The 17,988-nt window shown below is 37.6% G+C and overlaps 4 protein-coding genes across 5 annotated transcripts; 1 reads left to right on the forward strand and 3 right to left on the reverse strand.

The window, feature by feature from the left end:
* Positions 1-1,433: 1,433 nt before the first annotated feature.
* Positions 1,434-10,674, reverse strand: LOC107195032 (metastasis-associated protein MTA3). Of its 2 annotated transcripts, XM_015584789.1 has the most exons (12): positions 9,970-10,674; positions 8,949-9,016; positions 8,712-8,805; positions 6,189-6,371; positions 4,650-4,901; positions 4,295-4,566; positions 4,014-4,202; positions 3,506-3,928; positions 2,824-3,424; positions 2,580-2,729; positions 2,016-2,274; positions 1,434-1,934 (listed from the first exon to the last, which is right to left on the reverse strand). In XM_015584789.1, the coding sequence occupies exons 1-12, from the start codon at positions 10,082-10,084 to the stop codon at positions 1,796-1,798; spliced, it is 2,745 nt and encodes a 914-aa protein (XP_015440275.1). In that variant the 5' UTR covers positions 10,085-10,674; the 3' UTR covers positions 1,434-1,795. The 2 variants fall into 2 exon arrangements, with proteins under 2 accessions (XP_015440275.1, XP_015440276.1); XM_015584790.1 differs by lacking the exon at positions 6,189-6,371.
* Positions 10,675-12,040: 1,366 nt separating this feature from the next.
* Positions 12,041-13,546, reverse strand: LOC107194856. Its single transcript, XM_015584562.1, has 3 exons — positions 13,090-13,546; positions 12,220-13,023; positions 12,041-12,138 (listed from the first exon to the last, which is right to left on the reverse strand). The coding sequence occupies exons 1-3, from the start codon at positions 13,430-13,432 to the stop codon at positions 12,104-12,106; spliced, it is 1,182 nt and encodes a 393-aa protein (XP_015440048.1). The 5' UTR covers positions 13,433-13,546; the 3' UTR covers positions 12,041-12,103.
* Positions 13,547-13,697: 151 nt separating this feature from the next.
* On the forward strand, positions 13,698-16,316 carry LOC107194518. The gene is made up of 5 exons (XM_015584160.1): positions 13,698-13,747; positions 15,136-15,328; positions 15,402-15,661; positions 15,729-15,905; positions 16,208-16,316. Exons 1-5 carry the CDS (start codon positions 13,698-13,700, stop codon positions 16,314-16,316), a joined length of 789 nt encoding a protein of 262 aa, XP_015439646.1.
* Positions 16,317-16,878: 562 nt separating this feature from the next.
* On the reverse strand, positions 16,879-17,763 carry LOC107194929 (MAD2L1-binding protein). The gene is made up of 2 exons (XM_015584642.1): positions 17,347-17,763; positions 16,879-17,270 (listed from the first exon to the last, which is right to left on the reverse strand). Exons 1-2 carry the CDS (start codon positions 17,736-17,738, stop codon positions 16,904-16,906), a joined length of 759 nt encoding a protein of 252 aa, XP_015440128.1. The 5' UTR covers positions 17,739-17,763; the 3' UTR covers positions 16,879-16,903.
* Between the last annotated feature and the right edge of the window lie 225 nt (positions 17,764-17,988).

Below are 17,988 nucleotides of genomic sequence, written 5' to 3' on the forward strand. Positions count from 1 at the left end.
TACCATATCAATTGGAAATGGTTTCACGTGACATACGAAGTTTTTGATAAATTTTCGTATATAATGAATATATTTGTCATTGTGAATTAAAAAACATATTGTTTGTTTAAATTTATCGGACAATACCCGCTGTTATGAAATGAATGCAAAGTTCCCAACCATTAGCTCTATATTATCTTCGGTTTAGTTAGCCTATTAATTAATTAATTGTAATTACCATCAGATGAATATGTAATGATGATTTGAAAAGTGGATATGTAATTAACATTAGAAAAATTCGTATCTGATTATGATATAAGTCTAACTTATATTAACTTAACGTAGTGGTTCAAGTACATTTGCCGCTCATAGGGTCTCTGACGTATGTTCCGGGGGTTCTATGACCCCACGTTCTCACCACACGAGGTCTCTGATGTCACCACCGGGGGTTCTATGGCCCCACTTTACACACGGGGTCTCCTCCAATTTTTCCGGCACTTTTTTCTGAATCCAAGATGGCGGAAACCCGGTGGGGTCACAGAACCCCCGCAGAATGTCGTGCACGTCTGTGGCGCCCCCCCCAGTTGGTGCTGAAAAACCATTGTATCATAGGTCGATTCTATACCTAGTCGGTGGTGAGATGACTGTGTGTAGCTTGCTAAGAGGGGTCATAGAACCTCCGGAGCATACGGAAGAGACCCCATCTACGTGAGACGTGGGGTCTTAGAACCCCTGGATCATGCAGGAGAAACCGTGTTTGAGATCGTAGGGTCTTTGAACCCCCGGAGCATGCGTAAGAGACCCCATGTTGGAATATGAATAAATTGTCAACAGATATCCACACCAATCCACACAATTTAGCTGGCTGATGCAAATGGCGTGAATTTTCTTCAGTGAGCAAACTTCGATGACAATGTTTCTAATGCGTTGTTCATAAATAAGTGATTGTAAATATAAATTGGATTGTGCGTAGAAAGGACTAGTATATTCTTCCACTTATGCTTATGTTTATTTATTAATTGTTGCGACGGAAGTCATCAAACTTGAAAATTTAATAAAAATATTCACAATGAGCATTCTTTCTTTCTCCCGTACGTTCATCAGAACCGTTCTCTCTCTCTTTTTCTCTCTCACGTTCACTCGATCTCGTTCTCTCTCCCTATCTCTCGCACTCGTCTCTGTTACGCGCACGGCCGTAACATTCATGAGCTGATGCACGTGGTATGGGCCAATTTATCGAAACTTGTGCCCAGCACTCGTTGGACACTTGTGTTTATGTGTATGTGTGTGTGTTGTGTATGGTGTGTGTGTGTGTGTGTGTTGCTTGGTTATGCATGTATGAATGTGTAGTATGATGTATGTATATATACATTCAATTATTAATAATTATTATTAATAACAACAATAATTAATTAATACGAATAGAAAATCATGTTTCACGGTGAATGACTTGATTCCTTATTTTCAATTGTTTTTTTTTTCTTTCATTAAAGATTCGATGAATGTTCGTTTCCAGAGTTGAACGCCGTTTATCGTCCATTACATGTGAAGGTATTTTTCAGCGATGTCAATGCAACATGAAAATTCAGTTAAGCGAGGCCTTCAGTTTCGGCGAGTTGCTGTCTCTACAATGATTTGAGAACATTCCACACAGCAATTAGTCCTTGCTCAACGTCAGAGCTGCCAATGACAATTACATAAAGCTGGGGATGTCTTCACAGTGGTCACTCTGGCATTAAAATTACAATAACAGCATGATTCCCGCATAGCAAACCGACCGGTCTGATCAGTTCGTCTAGTTGATTGTATTACTGACTCAGTCCAAGATGACGACCATGTCATCACCACGTACTGCTCTCTGTGGATGAGGAGGATGTAAAGGAGCCGGTAATCTACGCCACGGTTTGCGCGCTGCCCTTCTAAGTTCCACGGATGAAAGGGATCTTCTAAGTCTTCTACAGGGTGATAATAAATCAATTTCATCAGCAGATCAGCAAGGCATTTAGATTACATTAGATAAAATTATAGGTACTAACTTGGTCTGATCTGAAGCGCGAAAATAAACATCATCAGGTGCGTCCATCCATGAAATTACTTGTTTTCGCGCATTACTTCTAGACAAGGGTGGTCCGTGAGGCAAGGTATGTGGGTGCGCGGCTCTTCCATTGAGCGGCGGCGCTAGTGGAAGAACAGGAGGTGTGGTATGTTCCAAAGTATGTTTGGGATGTAGCTGCTGAGAATGATGAGCCCTTTTTGCAGGTGGTCCACCAGGGAGCCCTGCACTTAGGGCAATACCTATACCAAACAATAAAAAAAATAGACTTGTACAACATTCAATCAAGAAGCGCGGTTACTTTCACGAAGACATAAAACAATTCAACCGATGTTGTGTGTATTCCTTTGGAAAGTAACGTTTAAACTGTACAACGTACGACTTTGATTATTCGTTCGATTGTATACCTAGACTCTTAGGCATTGAATTAGTTTACCTTCATCCCAATCCACATCAGAGTAGAAGCCAGTAAACAGAGACCACATTCAGTACTAGGACTTGGAACTTGTATAAATACAATTAATAGATGCATGATCCTGAAACTTACCATCTGATCCGTTAATTTCATCAAATGGAGGTCTTGTGCGTTTTAGGATCGTTTGTTGCGGCTGCATGTTTGGTTGCGGTTGAGGCGGAGTCACTGGCAGCCTGTCCACTTCAGATTTGTTTGGTACTCTTTCATACAAAAGGCTTCCGTCTGTAAGCACACGATTATGAAAACCTTAATAAACTGATATAAAATTTATAAACAGAGTTTTATACGGATGAAAGTTATGCACGTATGTATATACCTGGTGCTTTTGGTGGTTTAGGAAAGGAAACTCGATCAGGTTGTTTTCGTTGTGCCGGTGCCGTAAGGGCTAACCAATCCCAATCCCCAGGTTGTCGAGGAGCAGGATGATCACCTAAACGCGTTGCTATGTCAGTAACACGAGGACGGGGTCGAGGTCGTACTGCTCGCGCTAATATGCGTAATTCTGCGGGACTTTTTGATGTCAATTGAGGAGAGGCGCAAAGATGTCGTAGTGGTGCTGCGTTTACAGGTTGATGAGGTGCTCGGGCCGCATGACGTGTGCGTAACTGCGCTGCACACAATCGCCGTGCAGCTCGTGCTAATGCTGAAGTACGTAAATAAAATGCAGAACGTGTTTTCATCACAGGTCTAGGAGAGCCACCGCCGCCACCTCCGCCTGCTCCGCTCCCACGTAAATCGACACCGTGAGCGCTCGCGTAATGGCGACTAAGATGTGCCTTGAGCTTGAATTCTTTCCCGCATGAAGGAATACTACATCGGTGAGGTCTATGCGCACCGCCGATTCCTTTACTCTCCTCGTCCGAACCTGTACCGCCCCTTTTTCGTTCCAGATCAACATCATCGATACGCGATGGAACCTAGATGTAATGGTAAAATATAGTAATCTTGAAGAACAATTAAATATCTTCGGTATATAAAAGAAAGATGTACAAATGTACCTTAAGACCACCATATTTTTTCCAGTACGTCCAACAGGATTGACACAGACGACACTGCATATGCGATGGGCCCCAGGCGTACCACTGCGGGCTCTGCATAACTTGACAACTCTCGCAAGGTTTACCACCAACTCCAACCATCAATATACCAGTATTATCAGTCGTCATGTTACCGTTGCTATTGCCATTAAGAACACTAGTTGGTTTCCCGTTACTGTTGCTATTACTGTTACCAAGAGGTACGATCGTTGTCGCAGAAGGTGCAGTTGTGGGTGGGGCTGTCTTATTATAATTTGGTATATAAACTTGTTTCAATTTACTTTCAGCTTCTACAGCTTTTACCCTCTTCTGTTGTACATATCTGTCCGTTGTCTTCCACATGTAATAATATTCGATCACGTTCTTCAATGTTTTCCATGGTAGCTGAAACACAAACGTATTTCACTGTCATAAAACTCGAAGATTCAAGTCTTATGTTGGTTATCTTATAATATGCGTGTATATTTACAAAGTCTTGGCGGATATCTGCGAAATCCTTTCCATATTTGTCGAGAGCCTCCTCGAAAAGATTTGCTTCAGACGCACTCCATTCTTCCATTTCGTCTCTGCATAATACTGGACCAGTACTAGGCACTAAAGATGACATTGCCTTTGCGACATCGTAATTATGCCGGTGCAAGGTGTCCATCGCGTGAAACTACAAACGGAACCAGGGACAAGTTATTTCTACAAGTTGAAGAATAATATATTACATTGCCATGATGTACGTTAAGATGTAACGGTATTTACAAGAGTAATGTCTCTGGATGCAGCTGCTGCAGACATATGCAAAGACGGCTGCTTAACCGAAGACGAACAGTCCAAAGCTCTTGCAAATGTGCCTACGGATCTACTGACGACGAGGAATTGATCAATTTGCCGGTCTGTTAGCGAATGTCGCGGTGTCCAAACCAAAGTCTCTAAGTCCTGCAACCTGCGAGGATCCGATTCCCTTTCAGCAGGTGTGAGCGGAGATGGCGCTATACCATCAGCTTGATATCTACTGCCAACTCGAATTTCACCTGCAAGATTATAAACAAATTAAAGATTAAATGGACACGATAGACGCGTAAATGTAACGTTCGAAATTTTCTTCGGCCAATACCTTTGTCAGCAAGCAATGTACGCTGTGCAGGATCGAATACTAAGCAATAGAAGAAAGAATCTTCTTTATTTAAATAGCTTAGCAGAGATTCCGTTTCGTTCAACAATGTTACACAGCATTTGCCTCTTATATGCGTTGCAGGCATTGTTTCCACCTGACGCGATAGAAATAGTTCTCTGTGCTTCATTTGATGACGTTGTTTAGAACTTAATTCTGTAACACCTCCAGCACCTACTACGTTCTCTTCCATCCCTGTGTAGAAACAATTCCGATTGGAATATCTTTCATTGCCATGATGATGTTCAGATTAATAAGTAGAAAAAAGCTTGAATAAAAAAATATCTCACGTAAAAACGAAGAAAATAAAACGGATACTAAAAACATTGAATACTTGAAACATTTTAATAAATTCATTGCTTTAAATGTTAACATAATATTACTTGCGACTTTGATTAGATATCTCAGCATAATTTGATGGTGTTAATGAAATCGTAACATAGAAATATCTTTTTCTAATGTAGAAATTCCTCCTAAGTGCCATTAAATTTGTTCATGCAGTTCTGGTCTCTCATATTTTTTTTCTTCTTTCTTTCAACACAGACAAATTAAGTGTAAATGAAACGCAGGAATGTGGCAGAATCAATTAAAACTTACAACACTCAACTAAACATGTCAGCAAGAGCGGGCAACAAAAAAAAAAGAAATAAAAGCAATCTTAAATGGTAGATTACCGTATGGTAACAGAAAGAAAATGAATTCTTTGAAGAAATGTAAAATTGTTTAATGAAGCCTCAGATTACTAAAGAATTATCACTTTGTGCGGCGGGATTTTTGTTTTAATGACGATGATGATTCGTTTGGATAACGATTAAAATTATTTCAATTACTGCGAGGACTAAGTTTAGACGCTTGGAATTCGGGAACGGATCATAGCAATGATCTCTCTGGGAGAGAAAAAAAAATACAAAAAAAAAAGATAGAAATTACAGGGTAAGAAATGAGAATGATCATCATAGTGTACCGTCACGCAATGTATGGGTTCGTAAAGTTTCGCGTTTATTGGGAAACGTTTGAACCCCTTTCTACATAACTTTCTAAGAAGAGGCCATATCAGAACCCAATTTATTGTCTCTTTGGCCTTACAGTGAATTTCGCCTAAACTTATGGCATTCACCAAGATTACAAAGAAGTTTATAAATCCCGCCGCTAGATCATTAGCCTTACATCATCACTGGCTTCTACACGAGACTAATGAGACAATTAAAAGGTGCGCATTATGGGCTGGTAATCAAAGAATCCCTGTACCATAACCTACACTTTTATCAGACGTAAATGACGTAGATTGCACGAAAAGTGCTCACTATGTATAATTTTTTATTTGCATTTGGATTTGTTCTACAAGAATGAACGGACTATTTACTCACATCTAGATAGATAAAATCCACATTCTATACTTTATATACCCATATTATATACATATGTATGTATATCATGAAGATTCATCCGTAAGGGGCACCCTTTAATTGACTGCTCACTCACCATGAGGCTCTTGGGCCTCCGACAGTGGGGCCTTCAGCCAGCCACCCTTCCCGCCCCCTTTGTTCATCACTTTGGGCCCGATCCCATCTTTATTAGTCATTTCCTTAGCAGTATCTGGATTCTCGAGTTTCTGACTCTGCGTGTTCGCAGGGGATTCTGACCTCTGCTGCTCCGCGCTTGCCACTGCAATTTGTATTACAGAACCCACTCTACTATTTTACACTGTTCTCTCTTTAATACAATTTTTTTAATACATGCTCTTATCCCTTGTAATTAAAAAAGAACTCAAAACAATTATCAGATCCAAATATTGTTCAAATGGTTGTCACCCCATTGGAATTTCTTCCCGTACAGTTGCACAATAACCGATCTCTATAATAATGTGACCACAAATTCAATATTATAATTTTGATTCTGTCAACCAATTCCAATCGCGTTTCTATTTACAAACTGCATTGTACTCGTATAACCTTGTACGATGAATAAATAAAAACCATTCACAAAATTTCAATAACAATTCCGTGTACATTGTATGCTTGAATTATACGATAAACCACCGAATAAATAGTAATATATGTATATATAGTATACACAATATAGTTTCACGATATAATGGTATTCGTTCAATACGCCCGTTATCAAATCAGTTTCTCCCGGGACCATAAGAAAAACGATCGTTCGAAAAATGTACAAACTCTGAGACCGTGAGAATTCGCGGATACATTTATGTGAAAATACTACTAATACCGATGCAGAAGCGGATACTATTTTTGACCTCAACGAATCTCAATCGACATCGAGAAATTCTTGGAAACTAACGATATACGTAATTCTGGGTTTTCGATTATAATCACTCTGGACAGGAGCACAAGGACATTCTGGAAGCATCCGATCTCCGGGGACGCATGTCCTTGCTGTAACCTTTTCATACATTCCACGCATAAAAATATCGACTCTCGGCAAGACAAAGGTTCGTGTATTTTTTGTAATTTTTTTTTCGTGAAATTCGAGGTACAGAAGAGCAAGGTACAGAGCTGACGGAGAAGGAGGAGGAGAAGGAGGAGGGAGCCCGATTCGTAGCAAATACCAGTGGACGAACATAGAGTCAGAGTGAAAGAGAGGGTGAGAGGTAGAAAGGGACGCTGGTGTAAAGAGAAAGAGAGAGAGGGTGTACATTCGCGTTACATATACATACATACATACATACGACAGGAAAGAAGAGAAGGGAGGGAAAGAGAAGATGGCTAGTAGGGCCCACACCATTTTCGCCCAGGCACCACATACATACGCGTGTGCATGGTGTGTATATGTATGTGTATGTTCCTGTTTTCTCTCTGCCCGTTATTCGTACATGTCTATGTGCCTGGTTATCGTGTACGTTCTCTATCGGTGTTCTTACGAGCTCTGTGTCCCGAGTACACGTAACACATACCCAACCAATCCCTGCGTCAGTCATTCATTTAGTTCAGGGTGGCGGGAGGCAAGAGGTGGAGAGGCGAGGGGAGGGGGGTGACTCGGGTGAGAGAGGTAGAAAGGGGGGGTCGTTGGTGGGCTAGCGGGTGCACCACCCCCGACCCACCCCCGGCAGATCGATACAACCCCCATTCCACCCCTCTGCCACCCCCCCAACTTTACTTATTATACATTCCCACCCCCAAATCCCCGCGTCTCATTATCTTTCCCACTGCAAAGGAAAAATCGAGAAAGGTTCAGAGAACCAAGCGAACTTTTTCCCTACGAGATGCGTTATTTTTCTGTGTATGTTCTCTAACATATTGAAGTGTGTCGCCTTTCACGCAAAAGGGAGTTATCCTGGCGCGCCGGGGTCTTTGAACTTCTATTTGCATAATCGTCGCAGACGTAAGAACATTGCAAATAAAAGGAATGATCAGACAGTATTATTGTTTTTCTTTCCACTGGAAATATAAAAAGTATGATTGTGATTTTGGCGACACATCTCGACTTGAACAGCTTGAGCGCTAAGAAGACTGGCGCACCATTAATGGTCATAATGGGTATTGTAAACAGTAACGGTCGCATGTCGTTGCATGCCGTATTTCTTTTTCTTTTCGTATCGTACAATTTCCCACGAATTTTCGATTATCGATTGTATCTGGTACATGTACCGTTGAGGACATCGTTATCGGTAAGGTTCATAAGAAGAACTCACGCGCGAACTGTTCCACTAATCTTTAGCGGGGTGCCGAGAGACGTACGTTTCAATTTTCTTTCGTTCGCGGATGTCTATCGATCTGTCCGATGGCGCGAAGCAACACAAATTACATTGCTCTCGTATATTCATTACATTTATGTAGCTATACAATCGTCTAAACATTACCCAATACAATCAGTATACTAGTTTTTTATTTTAGAATTTCTCGTGTAATTGGATTGTTAACGCTTATTATTTGAAAAAAAAAAATGTCAAATGATCCTTATTAGATGTTTGTTTCTTAATAGAATGTCAAGGGTAGCATGAAAAATACACTTCATAGAAGAACAGAAATTCACTCATAGACTCACATTGATGTTTATCTGCAAGCATTATTAAAGTAGAAGGTAAATCCCTCCGCCTGAAGAAGCACATGACTTTTGCTTCAACATTTCCACTTGCCGTCTGAAAGAAAATATATATGTGAGACTAAAGATGAAGAGTATTCAAAAATCACTTAAATTCTATGAATATGATATAAAAATACATGGAATATTAAGCAAAGCCAAAGTTTCTATACATTTCAAAGAAAGAAATTATACTGATACCTTATTTAATTCTTCTATCCTCCTAATCTGGTAGGGAGATGTGGAAGATGTTTCAAAATATACGTAATCTATATGGGAAAAAAAAGTAATCTATTTAATGGATCTGTGAAAATTAGTATATAAATATGTTCAATTTTATTTTATTATTAAAATTTATGTATAAGATTAATGAACGTATATATATTTATCCAATAATATATTTATTATTTGTAGATAAAAGTTCAATTGTTATTTAAATGTTACTCCTATGAAATAACACTTCAATCTATTTGCAAAACAGTTATTCATTTATGTTCAAGGTATATAAACATAAAGTAATACTATCGTCCCGAAAAATACATACATACGATACGGGAGGCACACACAATATCGGAAAAAGTTCTCGTATATCCGCGTACTAAAAACGAGCATCTCACGAAATGAAAATACGGAGCGTTATTATGAATAAAAATGCAAATAACTGGAATGCATAGGTAATTCGAAATTCTTTCTAACGATGTGAGCGTGCACTGAACGCTCTGCAGATCTAGATATATTCGTTTTGTTCGAACACTCGAGGAAATTGAAGTATTTATTAGAAATTTAATGGTTCTCTGGACCATTGGCGCGTTTCTGAGATTCCTCGATGATCCATCTAGAGGGACGATCGACTCGGCTTCGAAAAAACGAAAATCAAGCTAGACATCTGACTATCGAATTTTAATCATCGAGATTCGTCGTGCAAGAAATTAGCATGACCTGGACGAAGGACGATAGAGTGGGGAAAGAGGGAGAGCAGAAGGAAAGCAGACGTATGTATAGGACGCCAGAAGAGCGAGGTGGAGAGAGGAAGACGGGAGAGAGAGATCTAGATGAAGAGAGGAAAATCGAGGGGCCGAGAGCGCGGGTAAAATGTGGATACAAGGGGGGACGCCATCGCGATCACCATTTGCAAACATTAATTTCTCCGGTTAATTACAGCCCCGCGCTCTCGGGAGTGGACGCGTGGCCATCAGCCGGCGGAATGCATGCGGTTACTTACCTCCCACCCGGTACATGTTGGCCGTCATGTTGCTGGCGTCCTGTGTGGCCCCGAGAGCGAAATTAGCGTTCTCGTGGTTACCGTGGTTCTCGTGGTATTCGGCCGGCATCGGCATGAAGGCTTCTCGCGTCCTCCAACTACGCGAATCTATCAGCCGACACTTCCCACTTGTCCACGGAGTCAACACTTCGCGGTGTCACTCCATCGTGTTTGTTTGTCCCTCGATCGACTATATATATATGTATATAAAAAAAAAAGAAGATCGCGGATGACTATCCCTATATCGCGCCTGTACCGACTCGTTCCCGCCTAGCGTGGAAACACTGTATGGTCTTCGTGAATCGCGCACACAAGGGACGTCCGAGTAACCCGCACTCGATTCGGCTCACGTGTCCGTTACCGTGACGAACATCGTCAGTGGCCGTTGCTCCGTTCATACGGGAACACCGCCATTTTCATTTCGCCGAGCGGGCTACATATACGATCAGCCAGGACTGCCTGCTCCCCTCTACCGGAGCTCGGTTCACCGTCTTTCCTCCAAACCCGCGTGCATTCGAAAGTCCACCGAGACATACGATATCGTGATCCAAAGCGCGGTTCCTCTCTCGTTTCAGCTGAACGTGAGAACCTACTTTGACGAATTTTCGATGGAAAACGCGCGGATCCGCGACGACACAACCCGGTCAACGAATACCACAAAACAAGGCCATGGGTCGGATACTACCAAGACCCGACGATTGCGCGGCTTCGACAGCGTCTGCGTTACCCCAGCGGGGCGTGGGGGTAGCTAGACGGTGAAGTGCCAATTTTTTCCGGCGCACACGCAAATACAACCGCGATATTTGAATTCCTATGAAAACATATCGTGTGGTTATCATGCTTTTTAATAATGTTCGTATTAGCAATTGTAGTCAATAAGACAGGAAGAAATTGATTAAATTATTTAACAAATATAAATTTATTCAATCAGACTTATATGTATTTACGGTGAGAGATAATAAAAAACTCATGTGTAGTATATGAAATATTTATATATTTACGAAATTAGTCTTTCTATACAATTGCTTACGCGCAGTCACATATTTCATCTGTTTCAATTAATAAAAAAGAAGTGTATGTAAATGAATAGGTAAAATTACTCACTAGTTTGTAGAGCCTGTGTGAGCTTGCCTTTCGCGTAAAACGTTTACTAATGCGCCTGACTAATAATAAATAGTGACGAATATGTCGATTTGATGCAAATACGTAACGCAAAGTTATATTCATATGTACATAGGTAATAATAGTAATAGTAGTAGTAATAATAATACACGTCCGTGACAATGTTCATAATTTAGCTTCCTTGTAATTTAGGTAATCATTTAAGGCACACCCCACGGTCTTTACCAAGCAATTTTTTGTTCATTAATATTATATAAATAAATGTATACTGTGTGGATGCTATTAACCTAGATTTATTATCATATTACTATTCATAGGAATAATTATTTATACTAAACATAGGTAATAATCTGTTCTGTACATAATTCTATGTCTTTCTTATGAATCTTTTAAAACGGATAGTCGTATCATTTATTAATGATAATAATGACAGTAACATTAATAAGAATAACAAGATAATGCATAAATGAGATGCACAAGATGAGAGCATGCTCTTTTCCTTTCGTCGCGGTACCCGAATCATGAGTAGTAAAAATAATTTCGCATATAAAACAAATTTCATGATAAACACAGTTATGTGTTCTTCATTTAAATATTTAAAATTTTTTATTTTTCTGAAACTGAACAGAAAAAACAAATAGTGAGCATACCTACAGTAAAGGAGTATGTAATACATACATAGTTTCAATTATGTATTACACACATAATTTTAATTACAATTAAAACTGCATAATACTACTCATGATTTAATTTAATATTAATAATAAAATACCTATGCCAACTCTTGACAGTTTATGCATTTGTATGTACAAGTATAGCATCCAGATTTTGTCCTTCTGGTTGCGTGTTTCTACTTACTACGATACTATTGTTTATGGATAAAAAAATACTAATATTTAGCATTGTCGTTGCACGGGCAGTGTTTGCGCAGTTTTGTCCATTGATAAGGCACCAGCTTTTAGGATCCTGAGATTCAACCCGCATGCTTCGACAGATTTAGAGGCATATCTAATAAATAAAGTAAAATAATAAAAATTAGTACAATATACATATTGTGCAGTGAAATCGAGAATGTCTTCAAAGTTCTACCTGAAGGAGGTGTGAGAGTTTGTTCCCTGTAGTCTTTGTAATGATGAACTGGAGGAGATGGGGGGTGAGGCGGTGGTGGTGCATACAATGGCATAGTAGGTGGGTAATGGACGGGTGATGGATAATGCATCCATAAGGGTGCTCTATATGGTCCAGGAGGTAACATTGGCACACCATACAGTGGATGTTGAAGAGGTGTATTCGTGGTACCAATGTATGGATCTACTCGTACCCTTGGATACGAATTACTTGATGAGTATTTCACAGTTTGTCTGTCATCCGGCTTCAACAAATTTCTTAGAAAGCCTTGCTCCTGACTTGGCTTATCTTCTCCCAAGATACTTGTTATGCTGTACGACGATAATTGTTTCGGTGACGCAGTCGGTGCACTCGTTGTACAAACAGGCTGTGGTGTTGCACGTCGTTTAGACGCTTGATCTTCTAACGATACTCTTTCCAACTCACGCAAAATTCGTTTACGAGGTGAAACGACATTAGGATCTAGAAGGCGCGCTAATTTGTCGATGATTATATTTAGAACCTTCCCTGTTGGTGTACCGTTTCCCTTTCGTATTGGTTTTGTGTAATTTGTTACTGATTCTGGAATAAGTAGGTGAGAAGTAGGATCTAATGGACGTCTACGCTTTCTTGCGATTAAGCGAGGATGCGCGCACACGCGGTTCCTTGGATTTCTATGATAGTAAAAATTAAATTCCATGGATATCCTACGTCTTGGATTTGCTTGCTTCCAACAATGATCTCTTTGCCAAGGACTTGATTGTACGGACGAATTATCATCAGACACTGCAAATACAATCACAGTATTAGGATTACAAGAATATACGAGTATGATGTTATTCTTTTACTTACCACTAAGAGAAGTAGAACTTTCCTGCCTATTTGGAGTTGTACTAGCTGGTGGCCAAAATGTTTTTTTTGGGACTGGAAACCATGTAGTTCTTTCACCATCTCTACGATGAGATAGCTCCAAAATAAATTTTCCATCTTTAAAAAATTTTAACCTTCCACCAGGAGTTGGAAGTAAACTGTTGTCAATGCGTGTTTCTGGATGATGAGTTGGCTGAGGGCTTGAATTTTTACCATTTGCCTTGGTAAGGGTTGAGTGTAATGCAGAAGGATCACGTGAGCACATTTCTGTTGTGCATCTCACGTGACCTGTGTGAGCATGACATTCTGCTGACTTCTCACGCATGCTGACACTTTACCTATATCCATTTTTCTCCGCTTGACCTTTCATACTTTAGCCTCTCAATATCAGTTAAAGAAATGAGGTAAAACCTTCTAAAGATCCTTTTATCTAAGCTGTGAATGACAATAGATAGTCTGGCTAAAGTATTCTTGTTTCATACTTTAAGGAAAGCATCTCTTACAAAAGAAACTTGGTATATAGAATCAAATACATATGACACAACCAAGCAACAAGTTGGTTGATATGGAAAAACTGTTTATTGTCAATGATGTCAAAATTGACCCAACATACAGATTTCTTTCAGGCTCAACAGAATCAGTAATGATATAGAAATGTGATTCTATTATTCTGGTTCATTCGAAAACTGTCAAACTGACATGTAGCAAAAATTGACAGTGGATAACAGCGTTGCTTTGATATTTAACTAATATTTTTTCCTGAGCTCAAATTGAACTGTTCAGATAACATGCCAATTAACGTGCACAGATAAAACAGAAGGATATTTAATTGGAAAGAGCGTTATCATTGACTTGACAGCAACATTTTACGTAAAATTCCAAAAGGAATTTGATATACATGAGTGGCAGTCGCTAGACACCCACCCACCCACGCACTGCCGCCTTCTGCAACGAGTTCTATTCCATCTCGAAAAAGAGGCTGATCGCGTTAATAGTTGTCTTCGTAGCGTAGCGCGTTATATTTTCCGCGAATAATCACGACTGGCCAGCAACTTCGTTTTCTAAACGCCAGATATTCACGGACCAAACACGGGACGGGCACTCTATAGTGGAAAACACGGCTCGGCCGACACATGTGTTTCACTTCACCCACGAAAGGTTTACGTGTCCACGGTAATCGAGTTTATTCGTTCGACAACCCTTCGGAACGTGCGTCCACCATCGTTTTCCTCGTGATTTTCGATGTTCGGATGTGAAAAAAAAACAAGAATTTCTCGCCTTCGTGTATCCTTCTCGTCGACAACACTGTGGCGGTTCGCGGTCCGCGCGTTCCTCCGTTTCTCGGTCCAACTCCCACGATCAGTCTGCAACACTTCTTACAGAACAAACCTGGGCGTTTTGAGAACTTTTTAGACAGCATTATTTTCAAATTACTTGCTGAAAATATTCGATAAACAATCTATTTTATAAATAGCACAAGTATTTCGTGAAGTATCAAGTAAAAAACTGTAAAAACATTTATGTAAAATAATCGATTTAAATTTATCATTTTACGAAACGAATTATTTGTTATTTGATTTTGGTCGAAATAACTGATTATTACACAGTACGTAGTATGCTATACTCGTATTAGTATTTTTACATACATACATATATACTTAATAATTAAAAATTCTTTAATGTTAAGCATGATTTTCAATAAATTGTATTCGAATAAAAGAAAAAGTCCAAGTATAAATTGAAAGTAATATGGCTCGATTTTTTTATGAGGATCATCAAAATGTGGCAATATTTCATGAACATCCATTGATAAACAAAATTTTTTTATAACACACATGTAACTAATGAAATCACTTAATTACTGAATAATGTTTACGTTATTATGAATGCATAAAATAGTTACGGTATTATACGCATCGCTGTTTGTATTTTGCTGCCTTTTGATGGACCAATCAAATTCGTGCCTTCTGGCACGAACGAAGTTTGGCGCGTAATGTCTTTAAATCCCAATGTAATGTTTATATAAAGTACACAAAAAATTTCATTCACGACTGTTATTTTTGTGTGGATATTCTTAATGGAACTTTTAGAAGAATATCAGGAACTTATCGAGCGTGATGCAACCGAAATTTCTTGGTTATGGAAACTAGTGCCAGCATTCTTTTACATTTTGAGCGCGATTACCGGATACATTTGCAGTATTTTATTTTACATAATATGGGTACGAAAGTAATTTACTTTTTTACTCCCAATGTTTCGAACTGAAATTAATGTTTTTATTTTCAATTTTAAAGCATCAAATCTTTCATGATAACTGTCCACTTTGGGCAAATTCTGTTTCAACCTTAACTGGGAAATCAGAAGTAGATAACACAATTGATGAGTTTGATTTGAATTTAAGTAATGCAGATTGGTGGAATCATATTATCACCAATTATGAATACAAAAATAGATGTAAAATATATTTCATAACATGTTTCCTATCCTGCATATTTGGAACTATATGGTCTACTTTGTTTTTTATGTGTGGAAAAGGTGGACATGATGTAGGATTGTAAGTAACTAATTATAATTATTAATTGTCAATGATAATCTATAGACCTAAATATTATATTGCATAGATTTGAGGCTCCATGGAGAATTGTATTTCCTGCAACAATTTTTAATTTAATATTTGCAATAATAGCAACATATGCTAGCGTTAATCTAATAAAAGGATATGATGGATTTATGCAAAACTTAAACACCATTTACCTTGAAATAAGCAATAATACTCATGAAATACCGAAGCTTATGAGGTATGAAACACAAATCACTATACTTCATGAATTTGAATTTAGTAAAAATGTATTTGCAGTGAATGTGAAATTATAGAAACATATTTGGAAGGATATAACTACCATAAATATAACACATGTAAAATGTTCTTTTGGCTCCAGGTGACATCTTATAAATATTAAAGTACTTTATTATTACAATAGTATTAAATATTAAATTGTATATTAAATCTTTTTAAGGTTCTTTCGTATATAATGATGTGCAGTTGGTTAGGAGGGTTGGTGATATTAATTTTCAGAATAATCAAAGTTAATGATTTCAGAATTTTAAAGATTAAGATTTATCAAGTTGAAAATAATGTTTTGTTAAATAAAACTGACAGAGACAAAGAAGAAGAGAAAAAGAATACAGACAAAGTGAAGGCACAATAATTTTGATTATGTTAAAAACCATTTATTTGTATTTCATATATGTATGTACATTTATACATATATGAACATGTTGGATGACAGATATGTACTTGATCAATTTTATAAATTGATCTAAAAGATACAAATACAAAAAACAGATTATATTTTGATGTTATTAAAATTATGTTAACTCATATGTTTTAATAAATCAATGTTTAGGTATAGTTTATTATGTTGAATATCTTATTGTTATTTATGTTGAATATTCCTATGTTGTTCAAAATAATAGATGATTATAAATTTCATGTGATTATATAAACTATTTTTTAGTTATAGACAAATTTTATTTATAATCAACATATCTTCAACATATAAATCAATATACTTTTCACCATTAACATTTTGTCATAAAAGATCTTTCAAGGATATCATCTACTTAAATCTTATAGTTATTCATATATTTCTATAATATTATGATTAATAAGTTTTTTATAACCGACACCTAATACAAACTTTGTTATGAATGAAAATATCATTCCTCACTAGTCTAAAATTTCATATTAATAGAAGGGATGCTGTTCATTCAATTTCCTATAACAGTCTCATTGTCATCTTATAAATTTGAATCCTTTGATTACTTCTCTGGACTGATACCACTGATAAGGAATATTTTTAATGATTTCATTGGAATTGTTTAATACATTAATGTCTCCATCCTTGTTGCTATCAGACTCACATACTTCATTGTAAACTTTTACTATATCAGTGCAATTACAGTCTATTTTTACTTGATTATTATGGTGGAATTTGATTACAAAACAATTTGAACTTCGTATTGGTGGTACATATTGTGGCTTTGGTAAAAAGAATTCAGATACTGAGTTCCTATCACTCTTTTGTACTAGTACAAAGGTGTTTGTTGGATTCAATGGTAAACTTATTGCATCTTGAAATTCTGAGCATCCTATCATAGACCTAAAACATTTATTTTGTGTTGTAATAACTTCAATGAGGTACAAAAAACTATTAAATAAAAATTATTTTTACTGACCTCATCAGGCTTAATAAAGGCTTTCTAGATGTATGCTTGCATTCATAATGTTCTTCACTACTAAGAATATTGGATGGAAATTGCAATCTAACATGTAATTTTGGTGATATTATGGTAGCACCAATCAGTATAGCAATTTCTTTAACTTTGCAATTCTTGAGATGAAACTGAGAACTTAACTCTTCCGACACGCTTTTTAAAGAACTCAATATTCTTCTTATAGAGGACGAATTCCTGTCAGTTGGCTTTACACTCATTTGTAGTCGAGTCAACGAATCGTATGTGAATGGTATCTGTTGCTTCTGATACAAAATATACTTCAAAAGTTCAATAACAAGTTTCACACAAGCGTAACTTGTTAAAGGTTCGTCTAGTGTTACGTTAATATCCATTTTGATTTTAGCTGCACTAACTTCCATTTAAACAAACTGACACATAACCTATCTCAGAGGAAAATTTCTATCTAAATAATCAATTTTTATATTTACGAGATCATATTTTGTTTGTAATAAAAATCTTACTCGTCTGTTGCTTGTAATATTAATAATAACATTACTTAACGATTAATTTCAGTCATAACTCGCGGTTATAAGAGCCAACAATATCTACAATGATCTACAATACTAATGGGAATCCGCCTTT

The sequence above is a fragment of the Dufourea novaeangliae genome, unplaced genomic scaffold (genome assembly GCF_001272555.1).
Source record: "Dufourea novaeangliae isolate 0120121106 unplaced genomic scaffold, ASM127255v1 scaffold8, whole genome shotgun sequence".
Classification (NCBI taxonomy): Eukaryota; Metazoa; Arthropoda; class Insecta; order Hymenoptera; family Halictidae; genus Dufourea; species Dufourea novaeangliae.